Source organism: Jaculus jaculus, chromosome 1, assembly GCF_020740685.1.
Source record: "Jaculus jaculus isolate mJacJac1 chromosome 1, mJacJac1.mat.Y.cur, whole genome shotgun sequence".
In the NCBI taxonomy this organism is placed as follows: domain Eukaryota; kingdom Metazoa; phylum Chordata; class Mammalia; order Rodentia; family Dipodidae; genus Jaculus; species Jaculus jaculus.
In genome coordinates this window covers 310,664,413-310,692,014 of record NC_059102.1, presented here as the reverse complement: position 1 = coordinate 310,692,014, position 27,602 = coordinate 310,664,413, and the positions used below count along the sequence as shown (strand labels likewise).

General features: G+C 47.0%; 1 protein-coding gene across 1 annotated transcript; it reads left to right on the top strand.

The window, feature by feature from the left end:
- On the top strand, positions 1-27,570 carry Mgst3 (microsomal glutathione S-transferase 3). Its single transcript, XM_004651949.2, has 6 exons — positions 1-86; positions 17,641-17,764; positions 18,724-18,797; positions 20,789-20,846; positions 25,423-25,495; positions 27,322-27,570. Exons 2-6 carry the CDS (start codon positions 17,648-17,650, stop codon positions 27,456-27,458), a joined length of 459 nt encoding a protein of 152 aa, XP_004652006.1. The 5' UTR covers positions 1-86; positions 17,641-17,647; the 3' UTR covers positions 27,459-27,570.
- The last annotated feature ends 32 nt before the right edge of the window (positions 27,571-27,602 follow it).

The window sequence follows — 27,602 nt, the reverse complement described above, 5'->3', positions numbered from 1 at the left end:
GGCGGGGCCTGCTCCGGGAGAGCCCGAGCCGCACCCAAGGCAGTGCCGCAGATCTTCGGTGTCGCGCGCGTGCAACGGAGATCCAGGTAAGGGCTAACACCTGCGAGCTGCAAGGAGCATTGGCCCTCCGGGGCATGAAGTGCTTGCACCCGCGCACAGACTGTATCTCAGCTGCCTGGAGCAGAGTTCAGCCTCTCTCTAACCTCTCTGCCTCAGCAGTGGAGTTGATCTTCGCGTTTCTCTCCACTTTGCCCTGTGCCCACCCAGCATTGTCTCCCGGGTGGAGTGGGTTTGGAGCTGACGTCCAGCCTCGCTCAGGTTGATTGTCAAGGTCAACCCTTCCTCAGTTCCTTCTTTTCCTCTCTTCCTCTGGCTGTGCAGTGCTGGGGCTCCCTCTTTCGGTGTTCAGGAGCCCACCTGACTTTACCAACTGCAGCGCGGGCACCGAGGATGGGCGCGGGGTGGGGGAGGGGGTGACCTGCAGAGGGAGTGGCTGTGCAGGCCTATCGGAACACTGGTTTCATAGGTGGCCTGCCAGCGCTGCGCCAGCTGCGGATATGTTGTGGCTAGGTTCCTTTGGGGAGGGTCTCAGGGGGATTGTTTGTTTTCCTTTTGCTTTATGGCACCTGTACAGGGTCATTTCTTACCTCTGCCTTCTCCATCAGGAGACCCCTGGGGTGGGGGAGAGGGTGGAGGGTTCAACTCTTCTTTAGATTTCAGGACATTTCCCTTTGTATCTGGTGTCCTCCAAGGAGTCCCAGAGCCACAGCTGCAGGGCGGTGGACAGGGCTGGAGTCTCCTTAGTGAGTCACTCCCAGAAGTTGTGGCTTCTGTTAATACATGCTTTCGTTGGGAGGCAGGAATTTCCAAGTAGCCTAGGATACAAGCAAGTGTGGGAAAAGCGATAAAGGAGACAGACGGGTTGGAAAGGAGCACTGGTGATTAGGACTTGGATCCCTTAACTTGGGAAAGGAGGGAAGCCAGGCTCCCAGAGGGACGGAAGTTCCCAGAGGGAAGGATGCTTCCGGCTCTGCAGATGGGAACTGCAGAGCTAGGTGTGGTCTTGCAGAATTGCTGCAGATCTTCAGGTGGGAGCTGGAGCAAAGCCTCCCCTTGGGAAATTTGTAGGTCATCTGCAGCCTGAGCTTTCAGGGACGCACTCAAAAGATTATTGGTGGGAGGTACAGGCACGTTTCATTTCAGCAAATTCAGAGACTATATTATCTGAAAGGATCAAGAATGTTTATCCTCATAGGAGCTAAGTTTAACTAAGGAGTAAAATAAAACTAACATCTAAAATCCAAATAAATACTGTCACCCTGGGAAGACACTCTGTTAAGCTTTCTCCTGACACAATGTTACAGAAATAGAAAACTTTGTCAAGTGATTCTTTTTTTTTTTTTTTCTCTCCTTCAACCAGTGTTACTATATATAAAATGACTGGTACTGTGGTAGCCAACTACAGAAACTGCACTCCAGGGGCTTCCTTAAAGAACAAGACCATGCTGGGCATGGTGGCACGCAGCTGTAATCCAACAAGGTGGTGAAACCATGGGCAGCCTGGGCAATTGATTGAGACCCCATTGCTGGAGAAGGGCAGCCTTCTACTTCATTTAACTTCCCTCCTGCTTGTCTAGACTAAGGAGAAAAACCCTGAAAGGGTCCTCTCTCACTGGGAGGCTAGCACAGAGAAGGAACACATGGGAGAAGGGCTTTATCCATTATCCGGAGAAATGTTGAAAAGCCCTCGCTCCACTCAGGAATGAGAGATATGTCAAATCAATCTGTCAAAAGTGACTTAGTGCCTGTGGCACATGTGTTTAGACATATGCCCAATATTTAAGTATTCTGAAGCTGTATTCCAAGCCCCATTGTGTAGCAGTTGTGTAAGAACCATTGACCATTTTCAAACAATCTTTGTTTAGAGGAATATACTGCTATCTCAGGATGTACCATCCTTCTGAGCAAGAAGAATGCAGCCATTGTCTTCCAGTGGGTTCTTGCTATGGGTGATAAACTCCCCAGCATCTACTTACCTGTCTGTAGTGGAAAACGCTATAATGACAGGAATATTGTGTTGTTTTCCAAATGCATTTTTTAAAACCTTTAGGAAGCCTAAAGAAGGATAGGTCCTTATAATACACTCTTCCAGACACAAAATGGCCTGAATATCCATGACCTCGCAGTGCCTGGCACTACCTACACAAGACCAGTATAATAGAGGAAATCATGATGACGGCAAAATAAAAGAGAGACTGATTGAGAGGGGGAGGGGATGGGATAGAGAGCTGTGTTGCAAATGGGAATGTGGGGAGAGGGAAATTACCATGGTTTATTGTCTATAATTATGGAAGTTGTCAAAAAAAAAAATAAACCTTTAGGGATTTCATTGGTCCCCTTGTTACCCTCTGAGTTCTTTCTAGATATGACCTGCTCACTCAGCAAAATGTGGCTTCTAAGATATTGGTTCTGTTGTCCACCTTTTTTGTTTCTTGAGACAGTCTGAGTCACCTTCAATTTACAAGTCTCCTGCTTTAGCCTCTCAAATGCTGGGATTACAAGCATGTTCCAGCACCGGGCTTTGTTTTTCATTAGTGTTATTTTATTTCACCAGCTTAAGAACTGCAAATAGTTGCACCATAGCCTCCTTATAAGTACCAGCAGCCATGGGAGATCACGCGCCCCCATTTTAGACAAAAGCCCGCAACTTAGACAGTGCATCCTCTTTCTGGTACCCTCCCAGGAACGCAGCATCTGCTAAGAATTAACTGCAGGCTGCCTGCATTTCTTGTGAAGGAAAATCCAAGTGGTATCAATGTGACTCACTCAAGATTTTTTTATTCTTCTGGAAGTCATAGCTTATTTTCCTCATGGCTCTCTAGGCTTCTGTATAATGTCATTTAAGGGATGGGCTTGTGGGAATCATGGTAAAATAATGAAGTGTCTATTTCTATACTGCTTTGACATTTGCAAATCTATATACCTGAAAGATTGGAGAAAGTATTTATCATCCTGTAATCTCAACTTTGTATAATGCAGTGCTGACTCTCGTGAAAATGAAAATGTTCCTTTCTGGATCTTTCCCAAGATTTCAGTTTTCCCTTTCAATTAGAAACATCACAGACAGTCTATAACATCAGTTAGTAACCAGCCTGGAGTTAATTATTAGCTCTGTCTTCTTGTTAACACACTTTATACTCAGGAGAGGGTCTAGGGAAGTGGAGATATTTCAAAAGAGGTCAGATGTTGTTAGACTTGCTCTTCAGCTTCATGCGGTGGCACGGCACAGACTCTGGAGCCAGGCCGCCTCGGGGTGTGGCAGTCCCGGCCTGGCTCTGGGCTAGCTGTGTGATCATGGGCAGGTTATCTAAGCTCCCGGATGCTGTTCCTCACCTGAACACTGGAGGTCAAAATACATCATAGTGGGGCTGGAGAGATGGCTTAGCGGTTAAGCGCTCGCCTATGAAGCCTATGGACCCCGGTTCGAGGCTCGGTTCCCCAGGTCCCACGTTAGCCAGATGCACAAGGGGGCGCACGCGTCTGGAGTTCGTTTGCAGTGGCTGGAAGCCCTGGCGCGCCCATTCTCTCTCTCTCCCTCTATCTATCTTTCTCTCTGTGTCTGTTGCTCTCAAATAAATAAATAAAAAATGAACAAAAAAAAAAATACATCATAGTGGCGTTGTGAGCATTTAAATGAGTTAATATAGTGAACTACGTAAAACAGGGCCTGACCCATACTAAGTAATATTCATGCTAATAATAATTATTAGAAAGAACTGCTTTTACCTCCTGCTCTTCTTCCAGCCTTGGTTGTGACCCTCCAGACACACTGGTCCCCTTTCTCTTCCATAGAGAAGTTGCCCCTTTCGAGGCAGCAAGCCTCAGCACTTGGCTGTTTCCTTGCCTGTGTTCTCTCTGGTGCGTCTGTGTGATGGCCACCAGGGCTTTCATCCCAGTCTGTCCTGGTCTGTGGTCCTCTTTTTCTGTCCTCTGTACTCACAACCTGACTGCATTCTGGAGGGTGGAGAGCTTTCTCAGTCTTTGAGGTAGGGTCTCACTTTAGCCCAGGCTGACCTGACCTGGAATTCACCATGTAGTCTCAGGGTGGCCTCCAACTCAGGCGATCCTCCTACCTCTGCCTCCTGAGTGCTGGGATTAACAGGGTTCGCCACCACGCCCAGCTCTGTGTAGCGTTTGTAAGAGAACGGATGCAGGAAGAATCATCCTGAGAAAATACTTGAGGGTGTTAAGCATGGATTTGGAGACAAGCATAGACCAGGGAAAATGCCGTGTCCTGCACTGAATTTACCAAATCAGCTTCATTTAAAGAATTTGTGATGTCTTTTCTTTTTCCTGCCTATATCCTGTGGCTTCTTTCTCTGCTATGCCCTCCAGTTGCTCCTTCATACTGTTAATGCCTGTTGTGCAATGTGCCTGGAACCACCTCCCCTGGGAGGCCGAACTCTAGGCAGTCTGGGGAGGCCCAAGGCTTCTAAATTAGGTGCAAAGGAACTCTGGCCCAGGGAGCTTTAAGAGACTCTTAGAGATATGCCTGTCATCAAACTCCAGGGCAACCTGGGGTTTGTTTAGTCTTCTTACAAATGTAAATTTCTGAGAATTGCCACTTTCCCCAGGGGAGATTCAGTGCCCAAGTATGTGTATTCAGTGCCTTGTCACTCAGAAGTCAGACTCCAAAAGAGAACCATGAGATGATTTGCTTATCTGGCCTTGACTGGCTCAACAGCGCAAGCTTGTCCCACATAACCAAGAGCCATTCACTTGATCCCCAGCATCCTTCTGACCCTTCCCTCCACCACCACCAGCCAGTGCAGTCAGATATGTAACAGTTGTTTTCAGAGAGGACAATTCACCAAAGTGTCGGAATTAAAATGTCATCTGAAACTTGGGTATTTTCTATGGCTGTGGCGATTATTTAACTATAGAGCTGAATGTATTTGGATTAAAAGGGTAGATTGTCCATTTTCCTAACATGATTTACTTCCAGATAAACTGCCAATACATTGATGGAGTCCTGCTGCTGCTGTAGCCCTCACTTGAAGTAATAAACAATTAAGCTTCTCCTATTGACCTGAGTATGCAGTTCCATTTGGGAACAGTACTTCTCATCAACTGCATTTTTATTCCTTCTCTTACATATCTTTGAGGGGCGGGGGCATGTGCGTACAGTATTACATGTATGTGAAGATGCGCGTGTCTGTGCACACACATGCAGTGGCCAGAGCAAGGCCTCCAGTGTCCTCTCTCGCTCTTCTGCTTCATTTCCCGGAGACAAGTGTCTCACTAGGGCTGTCGAGATGGCTCAGTGGTTAAAGCATTTGCCTGTGAATCCTAAGGACTCATGTTCGACTCTCCAGGTCGCAGATAAGCCAGATGCACAGTGATGCAAGTGCACAAAGTCACACATGCGTACAAGGGGTGCACGTGTCTAGAGTTGGATTGTGGTGGCTAGAGGCCCTGACTCACCAATATTCTCTATCTATCATTAAAAAAAAAAAAAAAAAAAGCTGGGCGTGGTGGTGCACGCCTTTAATCCCAGCACTTAGGGGGCAGAGTAGGAGGATTGCCATGAGTTCAAGGACATGCTGAGACTCCATAGTGAATTCCAGGTCAGCCTGAGCTAGAGTGAGACCCTACCTTGACAAACCAAAAGAAGAAAAAAGAAAAAGAAAAAAAAAAAGGCCAGACTGTTGGGCTTGCCTCAAAAAAAAAAAAAAGTGTCTATGGGGCCGAAGACATGGCTTAGCGGTTAAGGCGTTTGCCTGCAAAGCCAAAAGATCCTGGTTTGACTCTCCTGGACCCACATAAGCCAGATGTACAAGGGAGCACATGCATCTGAGTTCATTTGCAGTGGCTGGAGGCCCTGGTGTGCCCATTCATTCTCTCTCTCTCTCTCTCTCTCTCTCTCTCTGCCTCTTTCTCTCTCTCAAATAATAAATAAATTATATATATATATATTTTTTAAGTGTCTCATTAAGCTTGAAGCTCCCCATTTGTTGTTGACTAGGGAGCCCCATAGATCCTCCTGTCTCCACTCAGCACTGGAGTCACAGGCATGTGCAGCCATACCCAATTTTTTACATGGGTGCTGGAGAATGAACTCAGGTCCTTTTGCTTGCATAATAAGCACTCTTACCCACTGAACTAGCTCCCCAGTTTCTTAAATGTCTTTTTGTGTTTGTGGGCAGGGGAGGAGGGGAGGGTCTCACTCTAGTCCAAGCTGTCCTGGAACTCACTATGTAGTCTCAGGCTGGTCTCAAACTCATGATGATTCTCCTACCTCTGCCTCCCAAGTGCTGGGATTAAAGATGTGCACCAGCATGCCTGGCTCTTAAATATCTTTTGTTAAAATTTTTTGTTTTAATTTTTAATTTACTTATTTGAGAGAGGGGGGAATGAGAGAGAGAGAGAGAGAGAAAATGGGCATGCCAGGGCCTCCAGCTGCTGAAAACAAACTCCAGACACATGTGCCACCTTGTACATCTGGCTTACATGGGTCCTGAGGAATCAAACTTGGGTCTTTTGACTTTGCAAGCAAGTGCCTTAACTGCTAAGCCATCTCTTCAGCCCTTAAATGTCTTTTAAATGTAGTGGTAACCAGATGTGGTGCTTCTCAACTTTAATCCCAGCATTCGGGAAGTAGAGGCAGGAGGATTGTGAGTTTAAGGCCAGCATAGGCTTCATACAAAACACTTTCAAGAAAGCGGGGGAAGGTAGGAAACACTGATACTTGAAGATCCGACAGAAAGATTTTGCGTGCTATGTACAGTGGATGAGAGCTCCATTATGAACACATGAGCCTAGAGGAACTCCACGGCTCTCCATCATGGATACAGATCGGTTTTCTGTTGCTTCCCCCTAGTTTCTTATATTTCTTCAATGAGCTTTTCATGACCGCAGGAGTCTCACCTGCCCTGGAGGACAATTTTGAGACCTATGCTTTTGTGGCAACATCCCAAGCTGGAATGAGCTGGGAAACTGCTGACAGAGCTGTAAGTGAGCAAAATGAACCCTCAGCCCCACCAGAGTTTCCAGAACCATCTGGTATGTGGGACTTAGGGACTCATCTCACATGATCCGGCCAACCCTTCATTGTGTGCTACCCTCATTCAAATGTTGGGTTTTGCCATGTAAATTAAGATTGGACTAATGGCAAGGACAGCCCACAAAGGATTGTGATGTCACGTCAAGGAATGATGGCTTCAAGTTGACCTGAGAATGCTTTAACCATGGTGCCTTTCCCGGGCACACTGACATAAGACACCAGCTAAAAACCCCTGTGATACACTTTGAGGAGTGTACAGTGTCGTAAGTGGAAGGAGAAGTCACCATTATTCATCTGGATTTTATTTACTTGAGGGTGGAGGGTCTGATTGTCACTTGAGAAACAAAGCACTGTAACTGATTGACTCAGAAGTGATAAATGATTTGGGGCAAATACCCAGATTCATAAAACCTGCCTTTTGTGCCACTTATGCAATGCTCACTGTGCCCTGGGGCATTGTGTCAGGCAGCGAAGAAGGACTTGAGTACACAGTGAAAGAGACCGTCACCCTCGGGGTGTCCACTGAGTAGTGTAGTTCAGGAAGTTTTCTGAGCAAGCTTTGGTGTAACTGGAAGAACTCTGTCCCAGTGAGATAAGGCCACGGGTGGCAGAAGCAGCAATTAGGGGCAAGGTTGGGCAAAGCCAGAGCACTGGAAGAATGACATTGCCAGGAGAATCTGTCAGTCTATTTCCTAGGGAGGAGCACCCAAGCCACAATTCATTTGAAAGCCCTTGTTGCTACGTCAGGTCGTGGAATGGAACATATTTTTCCAGTGGGTAGGCCAACAGTGCCATATTCTGAACCAATTTGGTCACTCTTTTTTTGAAAAAAACAATTGTTTACTTATAAGCATAGAGAGGGGAAAACAGAATGGTTGTGCCATGGCCTCTTGCCATTGCAAACTCCAACAGAAGCGTGTGCCACTTTCTGCATCTGGCTTTATGTGGGTCCTGGGGAGTCGAAACCAGGCTATCAGGCTTCACAAGCAAGTGCATTCAGCCACTGAGCCATCTCTCCAGCCCTAGAGTTGGTCACTGTTAAAGTGGAACTCTGCAGTGGTACCTCTAACTTACCTGCAGCCCTCTACCCAGCTGTTGCCTTGAGTATTCTTCTGTCCCACCCCAGCCCAAGAGACCTTGAGATCCTGCTGGCTACCAGCATACTCCTGATCTCCTAATCTCCCCCTGGAAACCCACCATGGTCCGGGACTTTTCTGGAAAGTAGCAGATATATTCACCAAGGCCACGTCCATGGAAACCTACCTCTTCTATGGTATGTAATGGCTAAAAACTGAATGTTTCCTCTCTAGGATGAGGAATGAGGCAAGGATGCCTGCTCTTGCCTCTTCTGTTCAGCACTATATTAGTTCCAGCTAGTGCCCTCCATCAAGAAGGCAATAATAACAATAATTTGCATTCCTGTTGGAAAGGAAACATTTCCTCTATCTTCCTCTGTGGCTGAGCCTACCCTATGTATAAAGTATTCCAAAGATTCTGCGGCCTGAGGACACGCAGTAGGTGCCCAGCATGTGCAAGGCCCTGGTTTCAGTCCTCAGCATCCACAGAAATGTGACTGAAACGCACAGGTCCTCCTTGGAGCCCTGGCCTCACCGGCTCCATTCCTCTCCCTTTGCTCCTGGAGTAGAAGCCCGGAGCGGGACTGCACCGCCCGGGGAGTGCTACCTCTGCAGTGGTTTGGCCTTATGGCTGCAGGGACTGGAAGAAGAGGTGGTTCTACCCTGTGCATGAGGAGCAAGCCCAGCAGGGTGAGTAGGAGCAAGGATCTTGGACACCGGTGTCAGTCTTCCTCAGCTCTGCCTGTGCGACAAGGGAGACTTTGGCAAATTACCACATTCCTCTTTGTTCCAGTTTCCTCCTGTATAAGGAGGGAATAATAAGGAGTCCCTGTCATGGGATTGTTATAGTGATAAGAGTGTTAATATGTGTAAAGGCTGTTCAAGTGCGGCATGTGCTGGGTTCTGTAGTTAAGTATTCAACATGTAATGGTGAAATTACTTCCTGTAGTATGAGTTCAGCCAGACAGAATGAAAAAAAAAATTCCTTGAGAAGTTCACTGGCAGCCCTATTCATCCTTAACTTTCACCTAACTCCTGGTACTGTTCATTCAGAACCTGATCCGTGGTGCTGAAAGTCACGGTCCGCAAGAGTCACCTAGCACAATGAGCATCACTCCTGTAGGTAAGCCCTTGAGCGCGGCTCATCTGACTAGTGGAAAGTCTGGTCTAGTGATCTGGACCTTGAGGAGGAACCCAGAGGTCAGGCTCACAGAAGAAACTGAGTCACCTTGCCCACTTGTTTTTTTTCTTGAGCCACGGTAAAACTCTAAGAAGACACCAGTGTCATGGTGGGCACATGCTCAGTGTGCCATTGTGAAGGCTTTAGCTGCGACTCCCTCTGCAGACTGGCTGTCCTGTTTGGGGACACTGCAGGGGAAAGAGTGCATCAGGAGCCTCCCCAGACAGTTGGCATAGAGATCACCAAGACATGACTGGGCTTCTGGCTCCAGATCAGAGAAGATCGACACTGCCTACAGCCTACAGTGTTTTCTTTCTTTCTTTCTTTCTTTCTTTCTTTTTATTTTGTTTTTTGATATTTTTCTCAATTTTTATTAATGTTTTCCATGATTATAAAAAATATCCCATGGTAATACCCTCTCTCCCTTTCCCCCTTGAAATTCCATTCTCTATCATATCCCCTCCTGATCTGTCTTTTATTTTGGTATCATGATCTTTTTTTTTTAATTTTTTTGTTTATTTTTTATTTATTTGAGAGCAACAGAGAGAGAGAGAGAGAGGCAGAGAGCGAGAGAGAGAATGGGTGCGCCAGGGCTTCCTGCCACTGCAAAAGAACTCCAGATGTGTGTGTCCCCTTGTGCATCTGGCTAACGTGGGTCCTGGAGAATCAAACCGGGGTCCTTAGGCTTCACAGGCAAGTGCTTAACAGCTAAGCCATCTCTCCAGCCCAATCTTTTCCTCCTCTTGTGATGGTCTTCTGCAGGTAGTGTCAGGCACTCTGAGGTCATGGATATCCAGGCCATTATATGTCTGGAGAGAACATGTTGTAAGGAGTCCTACCCTTCCTTTGACTCTTATATTCTTTCCGCCACCTCTTCCGCATTAGTCCCTGAGCCTTGGAAGGTGTGATCGAGATGTTACTCAGTACTCCAGTAACTTCTTTCCAGCACTATGATACCTTCTGAGTCGTTCCAAGGTCACTGCCATCTGAAAAGAGAAGATTCTCTACCCAAAGTGAGAGTAGCATTAATGTAAGGGAATGAATATTAAGAGAAGTGCTTACTGGGCAGTTTGATAAGCATGGTATATACATTTTTCCAGACATCAGCAGATGTTACACCCCTAGGGCTCATTACTACCCTTGTTTTAAGTTTTCAGTATCAGGGATGCATTCCCTCCCATGGAGCGGGCCTCAGTCCAGTTGGAGGGCAGTTGGTTTCCACCATGATAGACATGCCACTATTGCACCCATTTGCTCATTTGGCCTGGCTGGCCAATTATAAGGCTTGCAGTGGCCACTGTTGTGTATCTTCACTGGTGATTTCTCTTTCTCCCATTGAACTGTATGTAGAATGGCTTCTTCCAGCTTTCTGTCAGCTGATCTACATGGAGGAGGTTATCAGCTCAGTTCCAGCAGGATTTCTCAGTGGCCTTGCAGCCCAAGTATGTGGAGTCTTCAGCAATAGGGTCTTACCATCAATTCCTGGTGGGAAACCAAGGGCCTCGGTAATGGCCTATAATGTTTTGGGGGCATCAGGGCCCTCCCTGGCCAACAACTCACTGGAGGTATCCCATCCCTGGCACTGAAAAATTTCTAGCAATGATCTATGGCTCCTGAGTGTTCCATTGTCCGAAACCAGAGGATTCCATATGATTTATTTGCATCCTCTTAGATTTTGATTAGCCCTCCCTCCACCTTTCCTTTATTCAATCTCTTCCCCTGACCTCACTTTGGGCCTTTTCACCCCCATTAATCTATTCTTCTACTTACATATATATAATACCAACCTATTAAGTACCCTCCTCCCTTCCTTTCTCTTCCCTTTATATTTCTTTTTTTAGCTTACTGGCCTCTGCTACTGAGTTTTTTCCTTCTCACACAGAAGCCCAATCATCTGTAGCTAGGATTCACATATGAGAGAGAATATGTGGTGCTTGGCTTTCTGGACCTGCCTTACTACCTCACTTAGTATAATCCTTTCCAGATCCATCTATTTTCCTACAAATATCTGTTTTTTGGTTTTTGGGGTTTTTTTGTTTGTTTGTTTTGTTTTTCGAGGTAGGGTTTCATTCTAGCTCAGGCTGAATTCATGATGGAGTCTCAGGGTGGCCTCGAACTCAAGGTAATCCTCTTACCTCTGCCTCCCGAGTGCTGGGATTAAAGGCGTGCGCCACCACGCCCGGCTGTTTTTTGATTTTTTAAGGTAGGGTTTCTCTCTATCCCAGGCTGACCTAGAATTCACTATGTAGTTTCAGGGTGGCCTCAAACTTGGCGATCCTCCTACCTCTGCCTCCCGAGTTCTGGGATTAAAGGTATGCACCACCACACCTGGCTTAAAACGGTGGTTCTTAGATGTGGTCCTTGGCCAGAACTGTCAGTGTCTCCTGGAAGGTACATTCACAGCCCCTCCATTGCCCTGCTCAATCAGAAGTTCTGGAAGTGAGGCATGTCTTAACACAAGCTCCAGATGGGCTGGTTGCGCCTGCAGTTTGAGAACCACTGATCTAGAAGACAGCAGGAGCACTCTACTTCTGGACTCAGGCAAGTTACAATTAAAAGATATAAATTAGAGGCTTGTCAGGCATGGTGGCACACGCCTTTAATCCCAGCACTTGGGAGGCAGAGGTAGGAGGATCACCAAGAGTTTGAGGCCACCTTGAGACTACCTGGTGAATTCTACATCAGCCTGAGCTAGAGTGAGACCCTACCTCAAAGAACCAAATATAAATAAATAAATAATAAATAAAATTGGAGGCTTGCATTTTCTGTGCCTTGTCCTCAGAGAACTATTTCCATTGTCCAGTATGCCATGGACCGTAGGCAACTGACCACCAGTGCAAGGCTGAGGAGCACAGCCTCTGTGTGACATGTCCAGCACCATGAAGAAGACAAAGACTAGGGCACATTTCTCAAGTTCTTGAACCTTATCTTGCTCGTTCCATAAAGGGCTGCTGGTGGCCCAGGGTGGGTATGTAATCAGCAGCCTGGGTATGGTCCACCTGAGAGCTCCTGCCAGAGAAGGGTTATGCGTCAGATAGCAGCGCCCCGGCCCAGCCCTGGAAACTATCAGCCAGCTCTGGACTTACACCACCCAGGGTGTGGCTTCTGTGCACTGAGCCGTCTTCCCCTTCCTGGTGCACCCTGACCCAGGGCCCCTCTGTAAAACCTGAGAACGTCCTTCTCTTTTTCAGGGTATCTCAGAAAGTATGGATTTAGCCAATTAAAGTGTTTTTGAACATTGACTAAATCAAGCTGAGTCTGCCCTTACAGGACAAAGTTTAATATCATACTTCCTCTTGGATTATGTTTTTAGCAGCTGTGATACAGATGTCATCTGTGTTCTGGACTCATTTTTCTTTGCTTTTTTTTTTTTTTTTTTTTTTTTTTTTTGGTTTTTCGAGGTAGGGTCTCACTCTAGCCCAGGCTGACCTGGAATTCACTATGGAGTCTCATGGTGGTCTCGAACTCACAGTGATCCTCCTACCTCTGCCTCCCGAGGGCTGGGATTAAAGGCGTGCACCACCACACCTGGCTTGGATTCATTTTTCTAAGGTAATTCACAGTGCAGCTTCTCCATGATTTCAGAAATACTTTGTTGTTGTTTTGTTTTTGTTTGTTTAGTTTAGTTTTATTTTGTTTTTTGAGGTAGGGTCTCCCTCTAGCCCAGGCTGACCTGGAATTCACTATGTAGTCTCTGGGTGGCCTTGAACTCACAGCAATCCTCCGACCTCTGCCTCCCAAGTGCTGGAATTAAAGGTGTACGCCACCACGCCCATCTCAAAAGATACGCTGGGAGGAAAGAAAAGCAAGTGTAAATAGGTTAGGTGCGTACTCTATGCCAGGCACTGTACGATGGTGTCGGTTGTGGGGGAGGAGGATCATTCCCGGAAGCCACCGGAAGTTGCTGCTCACATCATTGGCTCACAGTCATCTGTACGCACCCTGAGTCTGCACACTGTGCTCACCATGGGAGATGCCAGATGACATGGCCCTGTCTTGCGGAGTTCATAGCTGTCGCAACATCAGTGGAGCTCACTGAGGCCAGGTAGCGTATGTGAAGCAGGACTCCTCACTTGGTGGGAGCATAATGAAGTGTCAAGGAGGGCTGAAGAGACAGCTTAGCGGTTAAGGCGTTTGCCTGCAAAGCCAAAGGACCCTGGTTCAACTCTCCAGGACCCACATAGTCCAGATGCACAAGGGGATGCATGCATCTGGAGCTTGTATGCAGTGGCTGGAGGCCCTGGTGCATGCATCCATTCTCTCTATCTCTCTCTGCCTTTCTTTCTTTCTCTGAAATAAAAAAAATAAAATATATTTTTTTAAAAAAAAAGAAGTGTCAAGGAGATACTTCCACCCTTATGGAAGACAGCTTACCAGGCTTGGTGCACACACACACGCACACATACACCATAGATTACACCATCCTTTGCAAACCACTGCAGCCCCCCGCATTAATTCTCTGCCTTGCAGAAGTACCTCTTGATGCTGGCTCCCCCAGCCCCATCCAGGTTCGTCCGCCTCACAGAGCCGTAGGAGAATGGCTCCCAGCAGGCGTGAGCACGAGCGGGGAGCACTGGTGCTCAGAAGATGGGCTCTGCAGCCGTGTTCACCGTGACTGCGGCTCGTGCAGCAGTTACTTTATGAATGTTTCTTGGCAGCAACAGACAGGCGCATTTTGTCTCGCCAGCTGGCTACTCATATCAGAAGAGCAGAGGTCACTAACTAAGCCCCTGCCCTCTCCTGCCACGCTCACTGCTGTTTACTCGCTGAGGTATTTTGGTCAAGACTTCTCAGACCTGCTCCGATCGTAGATTTGCCCTCATCCCCCTGAACTGGCAAATTCTGACCCAAAGCAGATGCGCTTCACGTAGTTATCCTTAAATCAGCAGCTTGTGACAGTAGCAGCGACGGCCTCACTGGATGGCCTGTTTGGCCCCAATGTGTTTGACTCCAGGAATGCCCGCAGGCTGCAATCTCAGTCACGTTGACTTATTTGCAAAGAAGTGTTCAGAGTCCACACTTTGTTTCTGCTGTGGCAAATGGCTACTCCGCTGATTTCGTAATCTTGGGAAGAGAAGGAAGGGAAGGAAACTGGGAGGGCAGCCAGGTCGCGTTCTGTGCAGCTGGGGAGGCAGGGCCCCTGCCTGGAGGTGCCCCGTGCTGAGTCAGCCATGCCCAGCATGTGTCCACCACTCCCAAGGGCCAGTGGGAAGGACTGGCTGATCACAGAACAGGAAAGCTGGTGAGAGTTAAATTGTCATGATCAGAGAAGGGACAGGTTTAAGAGTCGTAGGCCCTAAATGTTATTTTTCCAAAATAAGAGGAGCTTACTTTTTGAAGACCTGAGTGGCTTGCCCAATCCCACATTCCATTTTGAAAAAGTTACTATAACCCACTCTTAGTTCAGCCATCAACTTTTGAGCAGAACTGAAAGGAGACACTGGTGCCAAATACATCAGAATTTCAATCCTATCTCTGATCTTTTCTTTTTTCAACTTTATGGGTGCATCGGGTAAGCTCTCAGGAGGGATACTCCCATCTTGTTGGTTTGTTTGCAAGGATGACTAGAAGCACTCTGCATCAGGGTGACCCCATGGGCTGGTTGCCAGGGAAGACAGATGCTAGATGCCCATCAGGGATAGGCATTTCTGAAACTGAAGGCTTGGAGCAGCCGTGCATGTGGTAGGGAGACAGTTTAGAAATCACCTGACATGTTGCAGTTTCTCCTGTTAACCTGTCTGCTGTTCAAAGCTCATGGAGGATTGTTAGGTTTGGAGACCAGGGTAACTCCAAAGTAACCCCAATACTGGAAAGGTGGAGATAGGAGAATACCCGGGGATCACTGGCTTGCCAGCCTAGCCTAATTGGTGAGCTCCAGGCCATGAGAGACGGTGTCTCAAAGGCAGTGAATGGTGTTCCTGAGGATGACATCCAAGTGTTTCCCCTACCCCACCAGCATATACACGTACATGCACCATTTAAAAGTAACCAGCTCACAAGGGCTAATGGGCAGCACCGTTAGGCTGTGAGATAGTTAAGGCTTCTTCTGCCTGCTAAGTTCCATTCTCTTTAAAGCCTACTGCTAATGTATTCTGGGGCAGGACACAACCTTAAATCCTGAAAACAAAATGAGTTGGGATTAGCTTTTTCTTTAAAAAAAAAAAATTATTTATTTGCAAGCAGAGACAGAAGAGAAACAGACTGAATGGGTGCACAAGGGCATCCACCCGCCGCAAATAAACTCCAGATGCATGTGCCACTGTGCATCTGGCTTTATGTAGGTACTGGGGAATTAAACTTGGATCATTAGGCTTTGCAGGCAAGCGCCTTGACCACTGAGCCATCTCTCCAGCCCAGAATTAGCTTTTTCTCCAAGTCATTTTATTATGAAAACTTCGGCACAGAAAGAAAAATTGAAAGAATTGTATGTTGAAATGTTACATAACTACCACCTTAAATCTGCAATTGACATTTTGCTCCATTGGCTCCTATTGCCAACATTTTTATGCATTTCAGAATAAGTGGCAGACATCAGAACTTTCCAAAGGCTTGTTTTAAAATAATGATTTGGGCCAGAGGGATGTCTTAGTGGTTAAGGCATTTGCCTGCAAAGCCAAAGGACCCAGGTTCCATTCCTCAGGACCCACATTAGCCAGATGCACAAGAGGGCGCATGAGTCTGGAGTTCATTTGCAGTGACTGAAGGCCCTGGCATGCACACTCGCTTGCTCTCTCCCTCTTTCTCTGTCAAATAAATAAAATATTTTAAAAATGTATAGACATGAAACAATGATTTGATAAGTGGCTGGGTTTGCAGGAGCTGACCTGACTGTGTCTCAGGGTAGACTCAGGACCATGCTGTGCTTTCAGATTACTCACACAAGCCTCCTCCTGCTAATATGTGAGATGTCTAAAGTTGTGCCACTATATGGCCAGAGTCAGGATGGAAGGGAGCCTGCATGGGTCCTAAGCTCACAGGAACCCCTCCACAAGGTAGAAAGCTTTGAGTCATTGCTGTAGATGCTGACTATCTTCTGTTTCTTCCTCCTCCTCACTTCTCCTACTTATATACCCTTTAGCACCATGTCATGTTAAATACTTTTATTAAATGTGATATTGGCCTGGAGAGATGGCTTAGTGGGTAAAGACACTTGGTTACAAAGCCTGCCAGTCAAGATTCAATTCCCAGGTACCCATGTAAAGCCAGACAAAGTGGCACATTCATCTGGGGTTTGTTTGCAGTAGCAAGAGGCCCTGGTATACCTATACTCACTTGCTCTCTTTCTGTTTCTCAAATATAATAAAAGTATTTTAGCCAGGCGTGGTGGTACATGCCTTTAATCCCTGCACTTGGGAGACAGAGGTATGAGGATCGCCATGAGTTCAAGGCCACCCTGAGAATTCAGAGTGAATTCCAGGTCAACCTAAAGTGAAATCCTACCTCAAAAAAAAAAAAAAAAAAAAAGTGGAAAAAAAAAGTATTCTAACTGTGATTTTTAGTGGCTATAATGACTACTGCAATAATAAAGATACATCTTGTAAATAGAATGTTGAACCAAAGAAAATATAGAGCCAGCCATAGTGGCACACACCTATATAGTTCCTAGGACTTGGGGAGGCAACTGCAAGAGAATTGCTGTAAGTTGAAGGCCATGCTGGGCTACATAATGAGAGCCTATATTAAAAATCAAAAAGATAGATAAATAAATAAATAATAACTAAAAAGTGAGAGTGGGCGTGGTGGTGCACGCCTTTAATCCCAGCACTCAGAAGGCAGAGGTAGGAGGGCTGCTGTGAGTTCAAGGCCACCCTGAGACTGCCTAGTGAATTCCAGGTCAGCCTGGACTAGAGTGAAACCCTACCTTGAAAAACCATTTTAAAAAAAAAAAGAAGAGGAAGAAGAAAAGGGAAATATACATGATCGCATGTTTTTGTGTGACCATATTGCATACTTGAATAATTTTTAATTATGTTACCTAATACACAGTATTTCTTTTTATTGACTTCATATGTGTGGGAAGTGGTGCCAGGGTCTCTTGCCACTGCAACTGGAACATCACTGTGCCACTTTTATGTATGGCTTTAAATGGGTGGCTGGGGAATTGAGCCTGGGCCAGCAAGCTTTGCAAGCAAGCAGCTTTTAACTGCTGAGCCATTTCCCCAGCCCCTACAATAATATTTCTGATGACCTCCTAGGAACCTCTCTCTCTGATCCGCAAGCATGCACCTGCTGCTTACCAGGCACTGTGCTCCTGAGGCTGCGCACAGCGCCATGCCCACGGTTTTGGGGCACCTTGCCCATGTGGCTGCTTTCTTCCACAGAGCCAAGATGGCCGTCCTCTCTAAGGAATACGGTTTTGTGCTGCTGACGGGTGCTGCCAGCTTTGTGATGGTGCTTCACCTAGCCATCAACGTTAACAAGGCCCGCAAGAAGTACAAGGTGGAGGTATGTGGCATCACAAGCTGGTGCTTGTATCACCTTGCCCAAAGCCACAGGCTTTTCCCAGGACTGGTTTGCAGCCATAGGGGGGAAGGCAAAAAACCAGTGGTGGGAGGTCGCAGTTCTGGCGTGGGAAAGAAGCAGGAAACACGGGGACTGCTGGAGAAGTTTCCACCTTGTTTGAGTTTGGCTTTTCTGTCGAGAAACCAGGTCAGATGAGAGTCAGACAGCCGGCCTTCGGCTGGAGTTATGTGCTGGGGCAGTGCTATTGGGTGAAGAGGCTGGTGAGCCACTTTTAAAATGACGTCTGAAGACGACCTCCCTGTTCTAAGTAGAGCCGGGATGCTAAGTGTTCCCCAGCTGAGCTAATAGTTGTAGGAAGGCGATCTGTTAAAGACTTCCTTTGGTGCTGGCTGAACTGGAAGGGTAACTTCTAAAGCTGTCCCTGGTGAGCAATTATGTGTCTATTTCTGTTTAGCATCTTATAATTAGACTTCCTCCCTGAAGCTTCTTTTCAAGATCTCATATCTAGCTTCTTTTCATTATAATGGACACTTCCAATAAAATTTTCATACCTTCACTTATCTGTTCCTCATTAAGGGAAATCGTAAAAGAACGTAGTGTATTTGATGACTCTTGGGAATGAGCTATTTCTGTATGGTGTCTCTGTAATGCATCTGAAATCGACCACTGATGTACACCATCAGTGAAAAGCACTGAGCTTGGCAGAAGCCACTCCTACCTCTTGGGCAGCCCCAGTGCAGACACAAGTTCCTGCTACGGAATACTTCCTCCACGAAGTGTTGAGCCTGCTTCCGTGTCTTGAAACCCTTGTCACTGGGAATAGCTAAGCAGAGATCAGGGGATTATCTGTCAAGAGTGCAGTAGAAGATGTTTAGAATGTAGCATTTTTAATTCTCAACACAGAATGTTTTGCTTGATCAGCATGTACTTTGTTTTAACAGTACCCTGTCATGTACAGCACAGATCCTGAAAACGGGCACATCTTCAACTGCATTCAGCGAGCCCACCAGAACACGTGAGTGTTGTTCGTGCTGGGCAGCAAAGACATCTGCAGTGGGGACATTTTCTGTTCAACACTTCAGCTGTCAGCCTCTGCATGTGCTCAGCGATAGAATGATGACAATCATGGCACCTCATTAAGAGTGCCCCTAAAAGTTAGTTAGCTGGGCAGGTAGCTTAGTCAATAAAGCGCTTGCCTTACAAGCACTAGGACCTGAGTTTGATCCTCGGTACCCACATAAAACTGCGGGGTGTGGTAGCACACGCCTGTAATCCCAGCTCTGGGAGGGTGGAGACAGGAGGATCACAGGGCTTGCTGGCCAGCCAGTGTGGCCTAATTAAGGAGCTCCAGGCCAAGTGGAGACCCTCTTGTAAATAAAAGTAGACACTGCTCCTGAGGATGACCACTGAGGTTGTCCTCTGGCCTCCACCCAAATATACGCACATACGTGTGTACGGTCAGCACATGAATATGGAGAGATGTCTCAGACATGGCTTTGATGCTATATTACCTTCTACAGTATTGGCAGTAGGTCCCATCTAAACTGACAGCACTCACTGCTTTTCTCATCATTGAAACCAAATACCTGACAGAGAACTTAGGAGCGGAAGTAATTTTTTTGGGTTCTGTTGGCTCACGGGTCAGAGGAAGCAGTCTATCAGGACAGGGAAGGTATGTCCATGGGCTCCCGTTGGTGGTGACAGGAGCTTGTAACTGGTCACATCACTGCAGTACACAGGAAGCAGAATCCTCTCACTACTTCAATCCTGAAGGTTCACCCCTAGTGGCCTATGTCGGCCAGTCAGGCCCCACATCCAGAAGGTTCCACAACCTCCCAAAACAGCACCACCAGCTGGGGGACCAAATGTTCAAACACATGAGCTGGTGGGGAGCATTTCAAATGCAGCCCATAACACAGATGTTGACCCTCTATGCCTAGAAAGTGAGGAAGTTTTCTGTAAGGAAACCTGCTAAGTCCACTGAGACCGCCCTTGTGAGTTTGCAGGACATGAGCTCCTCTCACTCAGCAGGGTAGCCTCTAGTCCAGTGCAGAGCAAAAGTGGCAGGGGTGGGCTGGAGAGATGGTTTAGTGGTTGAGGCACTTGCCTATGAAGCCTAAAGAACCAGGTTCAATTTCCCAGTACCCAGGTAAGCCAGATGCATGAGGTAACACATGCATCTGGAGTTCATTTACAGTGGCTAGAGGTCCTGGCGAACCCATTCCTCCTCTCTCTCTCCCTCTTTTTCTCTCTCTAAAATAAATAAATAAGTAAATGCATAAAATATTTTTTTAAAGTGGCAGGGGAGGTGGGGGAGATGGCTCAGCAGTTAAAAGAAGCTTTTTGAAAAAAACATTTTTATTATTTATTTATTTGACGAGAAAAAGAGAGAGAGAATGAACACACCAGGGCCTCCAGCCACTGCAGACAAACTCCAAACACATGCACCCCCCTTGTACCTCTGGCTAACATGAGTCCTGGGGAATCAAACCTGGGTCCTTTGGCTTTGCAGGCAAGCACCTTAACCCGTAAGCCATCCCTCCAGCCCTAAAGAAGCTTTTTTGCAAAGCCTGCCAGCCCAGGTTCCATTCACCAGTGTCATCATAAAGCTGGATACAAAGTGGCCGGCGAAGCAGTGATCCCAAAGCGCCCACAACAATGGGAGGCAGAACCGGGAGAGGCAAGGCTCCAGCCAGCTACATCTTTGCAGTCTGGCAGTCAGTTTGCAGCCGCAAAAGGCCTTATCTCAAAGAAAGTGGGGCACAGACACCTTAAAGCTGTCTTCTGACCTCCACACCCATATAGTGGCGCATGCACCCATACACACACACACACACACACATTTTTCAAAAGTGTGTGTGTGTCAGGGGCTGGTCACCTCCCTTCAGTGTATATTTGTACTCTTGGGCCTCTAAGCTATGAGCAAGGATGTATAGGCATCTTAGTGCTATGTACACATACTCACATATGGGCACTTTTTAAAAAGTCACTCTCTGTCTATTCCAGGTTGGAAGTGTACCCTCCCTTCTTATTTTTTCTAGCTGTTGGAGGTGTTTACCACCCGGTAAGTTGTCCAGCGGCTATTCATCTGTTTAGATTTAATTCACTGGGCTACTGTCAGAGCAGCGTGAAAGAAGTGAACAATGAATGAGCACCCTCAGTGTTTAGGCATCGTGCACTTAAAAGGATTTTAAGTAAGTCTGTGTTACAATGTGCTTTTAAAAAGATGGCTTTCAGGCTGAAGAGATGGCTTATCCATTAAGGTGCTTGCCTTTGAAGCCTAAGGACCCAGGCTCAACTCCCCAGAACCCACATAAGCCAGATGCACAAGGTGACGTATGTGCACAGGTGGCTGGAGTTTGTTTGCAGTGGCTAAGGCCCGTGGCAGGTCAATTCTCTCCCTTTCTCTCTCTCTCTGTCTCTTAAATTAAAAAATTAAAAAGAAGGTGGCTTTCCCCCATGTTTTATAGCCAATGAAGTTATGGTTTAACTTTCATGAGTCAACTAGCTATAGAGTAGAAGAATTGGACTTTGAACTCAGTTCTGTGATTCTAGAATGCCCTACCCTAGCATGTTTGCAGTAATAATTCACTCATGCAACAAACATTAACTCACCACCTAAGTAGTGAACAACACAGACAGACACCTAATTCCACAGAACTTCCCTTTCAGCTAGACTTGCCGGTAGCACTGTAAGTAGGTTGTGTGGTGTGTTAGCTGAGGCAAACGAATGGAAGTGGCAAGGGAGAGTGAGGCTGGATGATTTTGAATAGTGTCGTCAGCTCTTGCTGAGGAGACAGTTCAGCAAATCTCTCAGGAGGCGTGGGAACAGGAGTTACAGTTGTCTGCAGCATCCAACAACCTGCCTGGTCTGTAGTCGGAAGGCCGTGGAGCGGGAGAGGAGCGGGAGTGAGGTGCAGCGGCAGTGGGAGCCTGGGCCACGTGGGCTTCCGTGGACAGACAGCCCTATGGGCTGTAGATTGGATACTCACTTTCACTTCTCTGTGCCTGACAAGGTACCATTCAGGTGTTGCCTTGAACAGAAAGTCTTCCCCTTTCAGGAGTCAGATGAGCCCTAGAATTGAGTCTGACAGGAGTTCTGGTCTCCACACTCCTGGTTCCAAGGAGTCCACACAGCCCTCTGGTCTACACCTGAATGGCCTAGTGCTTTTCTTGTTTTCTTCTTTCTTTTTTTTTGTTTATTTTTATTTCTCTGTGTGTGTGCAAGTGGAGGACAGAGGACAACCTTGAGTGTCAATCCCTCACTTACCATCTACCTTGATTGAGACAGGATCTCTCACCGGACTACAGCTCACTAGGCAGGCTAGACTGGCTTGCCATTGAGCTCCAGAGATCCACCTATCTCCACCCCCCAGCACCCCCCAACACACACCAGCAGTGGAATTACAAGCACATCCTATCATGCCCAACATGCTTACGTGGATAGTCGGAGGCAAACTCAAGTCCTCATGCCTATAAGGCAGGCATTTTCCCAACTGTGCTGTATCCCTAGCTCCCTTCTGTCTTTCTTTTTTTTTAAATATTTTATTTTTATTTACTTATTTATTTGACAGAGAAAGAGGGAGAGAGAGAGAAAGAATGGGTGTGCCAGAGCCTCCAGCCCCTGCAAACAAACTCCATACACATGCACCCCCTTGTGCATCTAGCTAACGTGGGTCCTGGGGAATTGAACCAGGGTCCTTTGGCTTTGCAGGCAAACACCTTAACCACTAAGCCATCCCTCCAGCCCCCTTCTGTCTTTCTTAATAAGCTTCCAGAATGGATGGCCACAGTTCAAATGTTGATGTTTCTTTAAAAAAAAATACAGAACTTCAACACTTTGAACTGTGGCCATCCATCATGGAAGCAAGTAAGAGGACCCAGGTTTGAACCCTCAGTATCCTTGTAACTGCCAGGCATATGCTCCTGTAATACCAGATATTGAGGAAGGTAGACAGATGGATCTTTGGGTCAAGCTGCCTAGCTAGACCAGTGATTTATGGGTCCAGTGAGACACCCTGGCTCAATAAATGAGGTGGAAAGTAATTGGGGAAGACCCCAATATCAACATTGGGCTGCTACATGCATACATACTACACAAGCACAAACATGCAAAAGAAAGAGGAAAGAGGGGCTGCAGAGTTGGTTTACTGGTCAAGGCGTTTGCCTGCAAAGCCAAATGATCCCAGTTCAATTCCCCAGAACCCATGTAAGCCAGATGCATAAAGGGATGCACGCATCTGGAATTCTTTTGCAGTGGCTGGAGGCCCTGGTGCACCCATTCTCTCTCTCTCTCTCTCTCTCTCGTTATCCCTCCCTCTCTCCCTCCCTCTTTCTCTCTCTCTCAAATAAATAAGTAAAAAATTTTTAAAAAAGGAGGGCCAGGCATGGTGGTGCACGCCTCCCAGAACTTGGGAGGCAGAGGTAGGAGGGTTGCCATGAGTTTGAGGCCACCTTGAGACAATATAGTGAATTCCAGGTCCACCTGGGCTAGAGTGAGACCCTACCTTGAAAAAAATATGGAGGAGGAGGAAGGCTGAAAGAATGGCTTAGTGGTTAAGGCATTTGCCAGTGAAGCCTAAGGACCCAAGTTCAACTCTCCAAGTCCCATATAAGCCAGACGCACAAGGTGATAGAAGTGCACAAGGTCGCACGTGCACAAGGTGGCACAAGCATCTGGAGTTCAACTACAGTGGTTGAAGCCTTGGTGTGCCAATTCTCTCTTTGTCTGTCTCTCTCTGTCTCTTGCTCTTGTTTTCTCACATTAAAAAAAAAAAAAAAAAAAAAAAAGCCAGTCTGTTGGGCTTGCCTCAAAAGCAAAAACAAAGAAAGAAAGAAACATGTGTTAGGGAAGAGGTTTCTTTTTTAAAAATTTTTACTTTTTTATTTATTTGAGGGGGGGGAGGGCAGGTAGAGAGAAGGGGCATACCAGGGTCTCCAGCCGCTGCAAATGAACTCCAGACACATGTGCAACCTGTGCATTTGGCTTATGGGGAACTGAACATGGGTCCTTTGGCTTTGCAGGCAAGCACCGTAACCACGAAGCCAACTCTCTAGCCCGGGAAGAGGTTTCTTTGTGATGCCTTATTCCTAGCTACTCTGAAGAGCCTGGTCTCTGATTGACATTCACCTGAGGGGTCCCCATGAGACCCTGTTCCTGCTATGTTTCCTGGATCCCACTCTTTTGTTGTTGTTTGTTTTTTGTTTTTTGTTTTTTTTTTTGAGGCAGGGTCTCATGCTAGCTCAGGCTAACCTGGAATTTACTATGTAGTCTCAAGGTGGCCTTGAACTCTGAGAGATCCTCCTACCTCTACGTCATGAGTACTGGGATTAAAGGTGTGTGCTACCACGCTGGGCTAAGATTTATTTTTATGTATTAGGGACAGAAGGAGAAAGGGAGAGAGAGACAGAGATAGTGAGAATGGGTGCACCAAGGCCTCTAGCTACTGCAAACAAATTCCAGATGCATGCGCCACTATGTGTATCTGACTTACGTGGGACCTGGAGAATCGAACCTGTGTCCTTAGGCAAGTGCCTTAACTGCTAAGCCATCTCTCCAACCCCCTGGCCCCACTCTTTATGCTTAGTCCTTACAAGTACTCTGCAGACAGCCCCTGGCTGTTCTGAGGTTACTGTTAGTGATGTAGTAGGAGCCAATCAATGGTGGCTCAGGCACCAGGGTTTAGACTCGTGTTGGCTGTCCTCCTGATGATACTTTTTACCCACAAGCACCTCCAACAAAAACCCTCACCCACCACCAGTGCTCATACTACCAAATTGGAAAGGGACTTGGGGAGGGACCTGCAGGCATTACCCTGTGTGGTTTCCCTTCACTTTACTAGCCAAATGAGTCATCCCAGGATAGCACCCGAAGGAAAGGACTTTTCATTTTACATAGGACTTTACCCTCTCCTGTAAAAAAGGCATTGGGAATAGGAGATTTCCCTTCCAGACTGTATGTTCAGGAGCTCACAACATGATACACTTTCCCCACTTTTCCTAGTGGTACCCCACCCTTGTGTGTAGGCCAAGGCACCACCTGCTTCCAGCCCCTTTCACAGGTGAATGTCACACAGCAACTGGTGTTCAGTCACCCCATATTCAGGGGACATTTCAGACAAAGGGCTTCCCCACTAGTCCTGAGTTCAGGTCAGTGTCCTCTGTGCCTTACCCTGACAACTGCAGGCACACCTGTCCTTCTCCAGAGCTCCAGCACAAGCTCCCCAGGTAGGCCAGGGCAAGACAGGCTATTCCTTACAGTTCAAAAGAGAAGCACGGGGCTTTGATTCTCCTGAGACAGCCTGGCATGGTGGTGCTCACCTTTAATCCCAGCACCGAGGTAGGAGGACTGCCATGAGTTCGAGGCCACCCTGAGACAACATCGTGATTTCCAGGTCAGTCTGGGCTAGAACAAGACCCTACATGGAGAAAACCAAACAAAACACAACAAAAACAAGAACAAAAAAGGGCTCAGATGATTTTTCTGAGACCAATAACTACATTCTACCTAACTTTGGTGGGAAGTATCTTAACAAATCCATGAAATTACTAACTTTTGGCTATGAGTAGTCAGCTATAGATGTGAGTAGATATGAGCTCGTTTCCTCGGTGCAAATACTGACGTCATCCTTTTACCTTAGCGCATAGCTTCTGGCTTGGGCCTGGCCTGGATCGTTGGCCGAGTTCTTTATGCTTACGGCTACTACACAGGAGGTAAGTGCGGGGACGTCTGTGAAGGAATCACATCTTAAATTCTGTGCTGCCACGTTTCAACCCTTGCAGAGCAGGGAGGGTGGTTTCATAGATTCAAGTGAAAGGTCTAATCACTACTCTTTTTACTAACCTTTGAATGGTAACAAAACATATTTGGCACATGCACACACCTCTGTGTGTGTGTGTGTGTGTGTGGTGTGGCGGTGTATGTACGTATGTCTACATGGTGTGTGCCAGTGTGCTGTGTGTGTGTGTGTGTGTGTGTGGTGTGGCGGTGTATGTACGTATGTCTACATGGTGTGTGCCAGTGTGCTGTGTGTGTGTGTGTGTGTGTGTGTGGTGTGGCGGTGTGTGTACGTATGTCTACATGGTGTGTGCCAGTGTGCTGTGTGCTGTGTGTGTGTGTGTGTGTGTGTGGTGGTGTGTGCCAGTGTGCTGTGTGTGTGTGTGGTGTGTACGTATGTCTACGTGGTGTGTGCCAGTGTGCTGTGTGCTCACGTGTGTGTCCTTGGGCTGTCTCATACACCACCTAGGAGGGCGAGGTCACCTGCCTGGCACGGTGGCTGGGATGTCAGGTGTTCCACTCCATCCCTCTTCTGCCAGAGTTTTGTTTGTTTGTTTGTTTTTTACTGTTTCTGGAGGTTGTGGGGTGTCGCAGTCAAGTTCGCATTGCTGGCAGAAATCAGACCAAGAGCAGCTTGTGGGGGGGGGGGTTTATTTTGGCTTATAGACTCCCACCACCCCCATCACTACACCGCCTCCAGGAGGCTTTAATTCCCAAATCTCCATCAGCTGGGAGCCTAGCATTCAGAACACCTAAGTTTATGGGGGACACCTCAATTAAACCACCACCTGGGGTTCTGGCAATTCTTAGGCCTCCGCTCCCCTGCGGGACCAGAGTTACAAGCACATGTGGCCACACCCGGTAGTTTCCCTTGGTATCTGGTGACTTGAACTTGAGTAGCCTCAGGTCCCCTCGGACCTGCATGCTTCCACCAGAAACATCCCTACCCAGCGAGCCATCTCCCCAGCCACAAACCATACATTTTAAGTGAACATTTCCATGTGCCAACTGCTGATTTGTGAACTTGGCATGTGCTATGTAACCTTAAAGCAATTCTGTGTGCAGATAACAGTGCATGATACAGATGAGGAAACAGGCTGAGATTAAGCAGCTATAAACCTGTAGGGGTCACACCCAGGTAGCCTGGCTACGACACCTGACCACTAAGTAGTGTACTAATGAATGGCATTGTTGAGAGGGGACGAGTAAGCGGCATTTGGGGCTGTTCTTACCTGACAAGGGGAAATACTTCTAGAGATCCTACAGCTAAGTTACACGGTTTTCTTTTCTTCTTCTTTTTTTTTTTTCATTTTTATTTATTTATTTTTGAGAGTGACAGAGAAAGAAGCAGATAGGGAGAGAGAGAGAGAGAATGGGTGTGCCAGGGCTTCCAGCCACTGCAAACGAACTCCAGACACATGCGCCCCCTTGTGCATCTGGCTAACGTGGGACCGGAGGAACCGAGCCTTGAACCGGGGTCCTTAGGCTTCACAGGCAAGCGCTTAACCACTAAGCCATCTCTCCAGCCCATGGTGTTTTTTATTGTTGTTGTTTGTTTTTTGTTTTGTTTTGTTGGTTTTTCGAGGTAGGGTCTCACTCTGGCCCAGGCGTGTGCCACAATGCCCAGCTTTATTATAGAGTTTCCTAAGGTCTAAGCCATGCTATTGTAACATGTTGGCTTGCATGCCACATCTGACATACTGGATGCTGGAAAATAATGGTTTGTGGATGATCTGGTAACCTCCTGCTTCTTCTTTTTCAGACCCTAGCAAGAGGTATCGAGGAGCTGTGGGATCTCTCGCTCTCTTTGCTCTGATGGGCACAACTGTGTGCTCTGCTTTCCAGCATCTTGGCTGGGTTAAAACTGGCCTGGGCAGTGGGTCCAAATGCAGCCACTGAAAAATTGTAGGGGTTTAAACTCTCATTCATTTTGAATGACTTACCTTTATTTCCTGTTACATTTTTTTCTAAATACAATAAAAACTTATCTGGCATCAGCCTCATACCTAAACCTAGAGACTCTATTACTCATTTTTGTGTCTA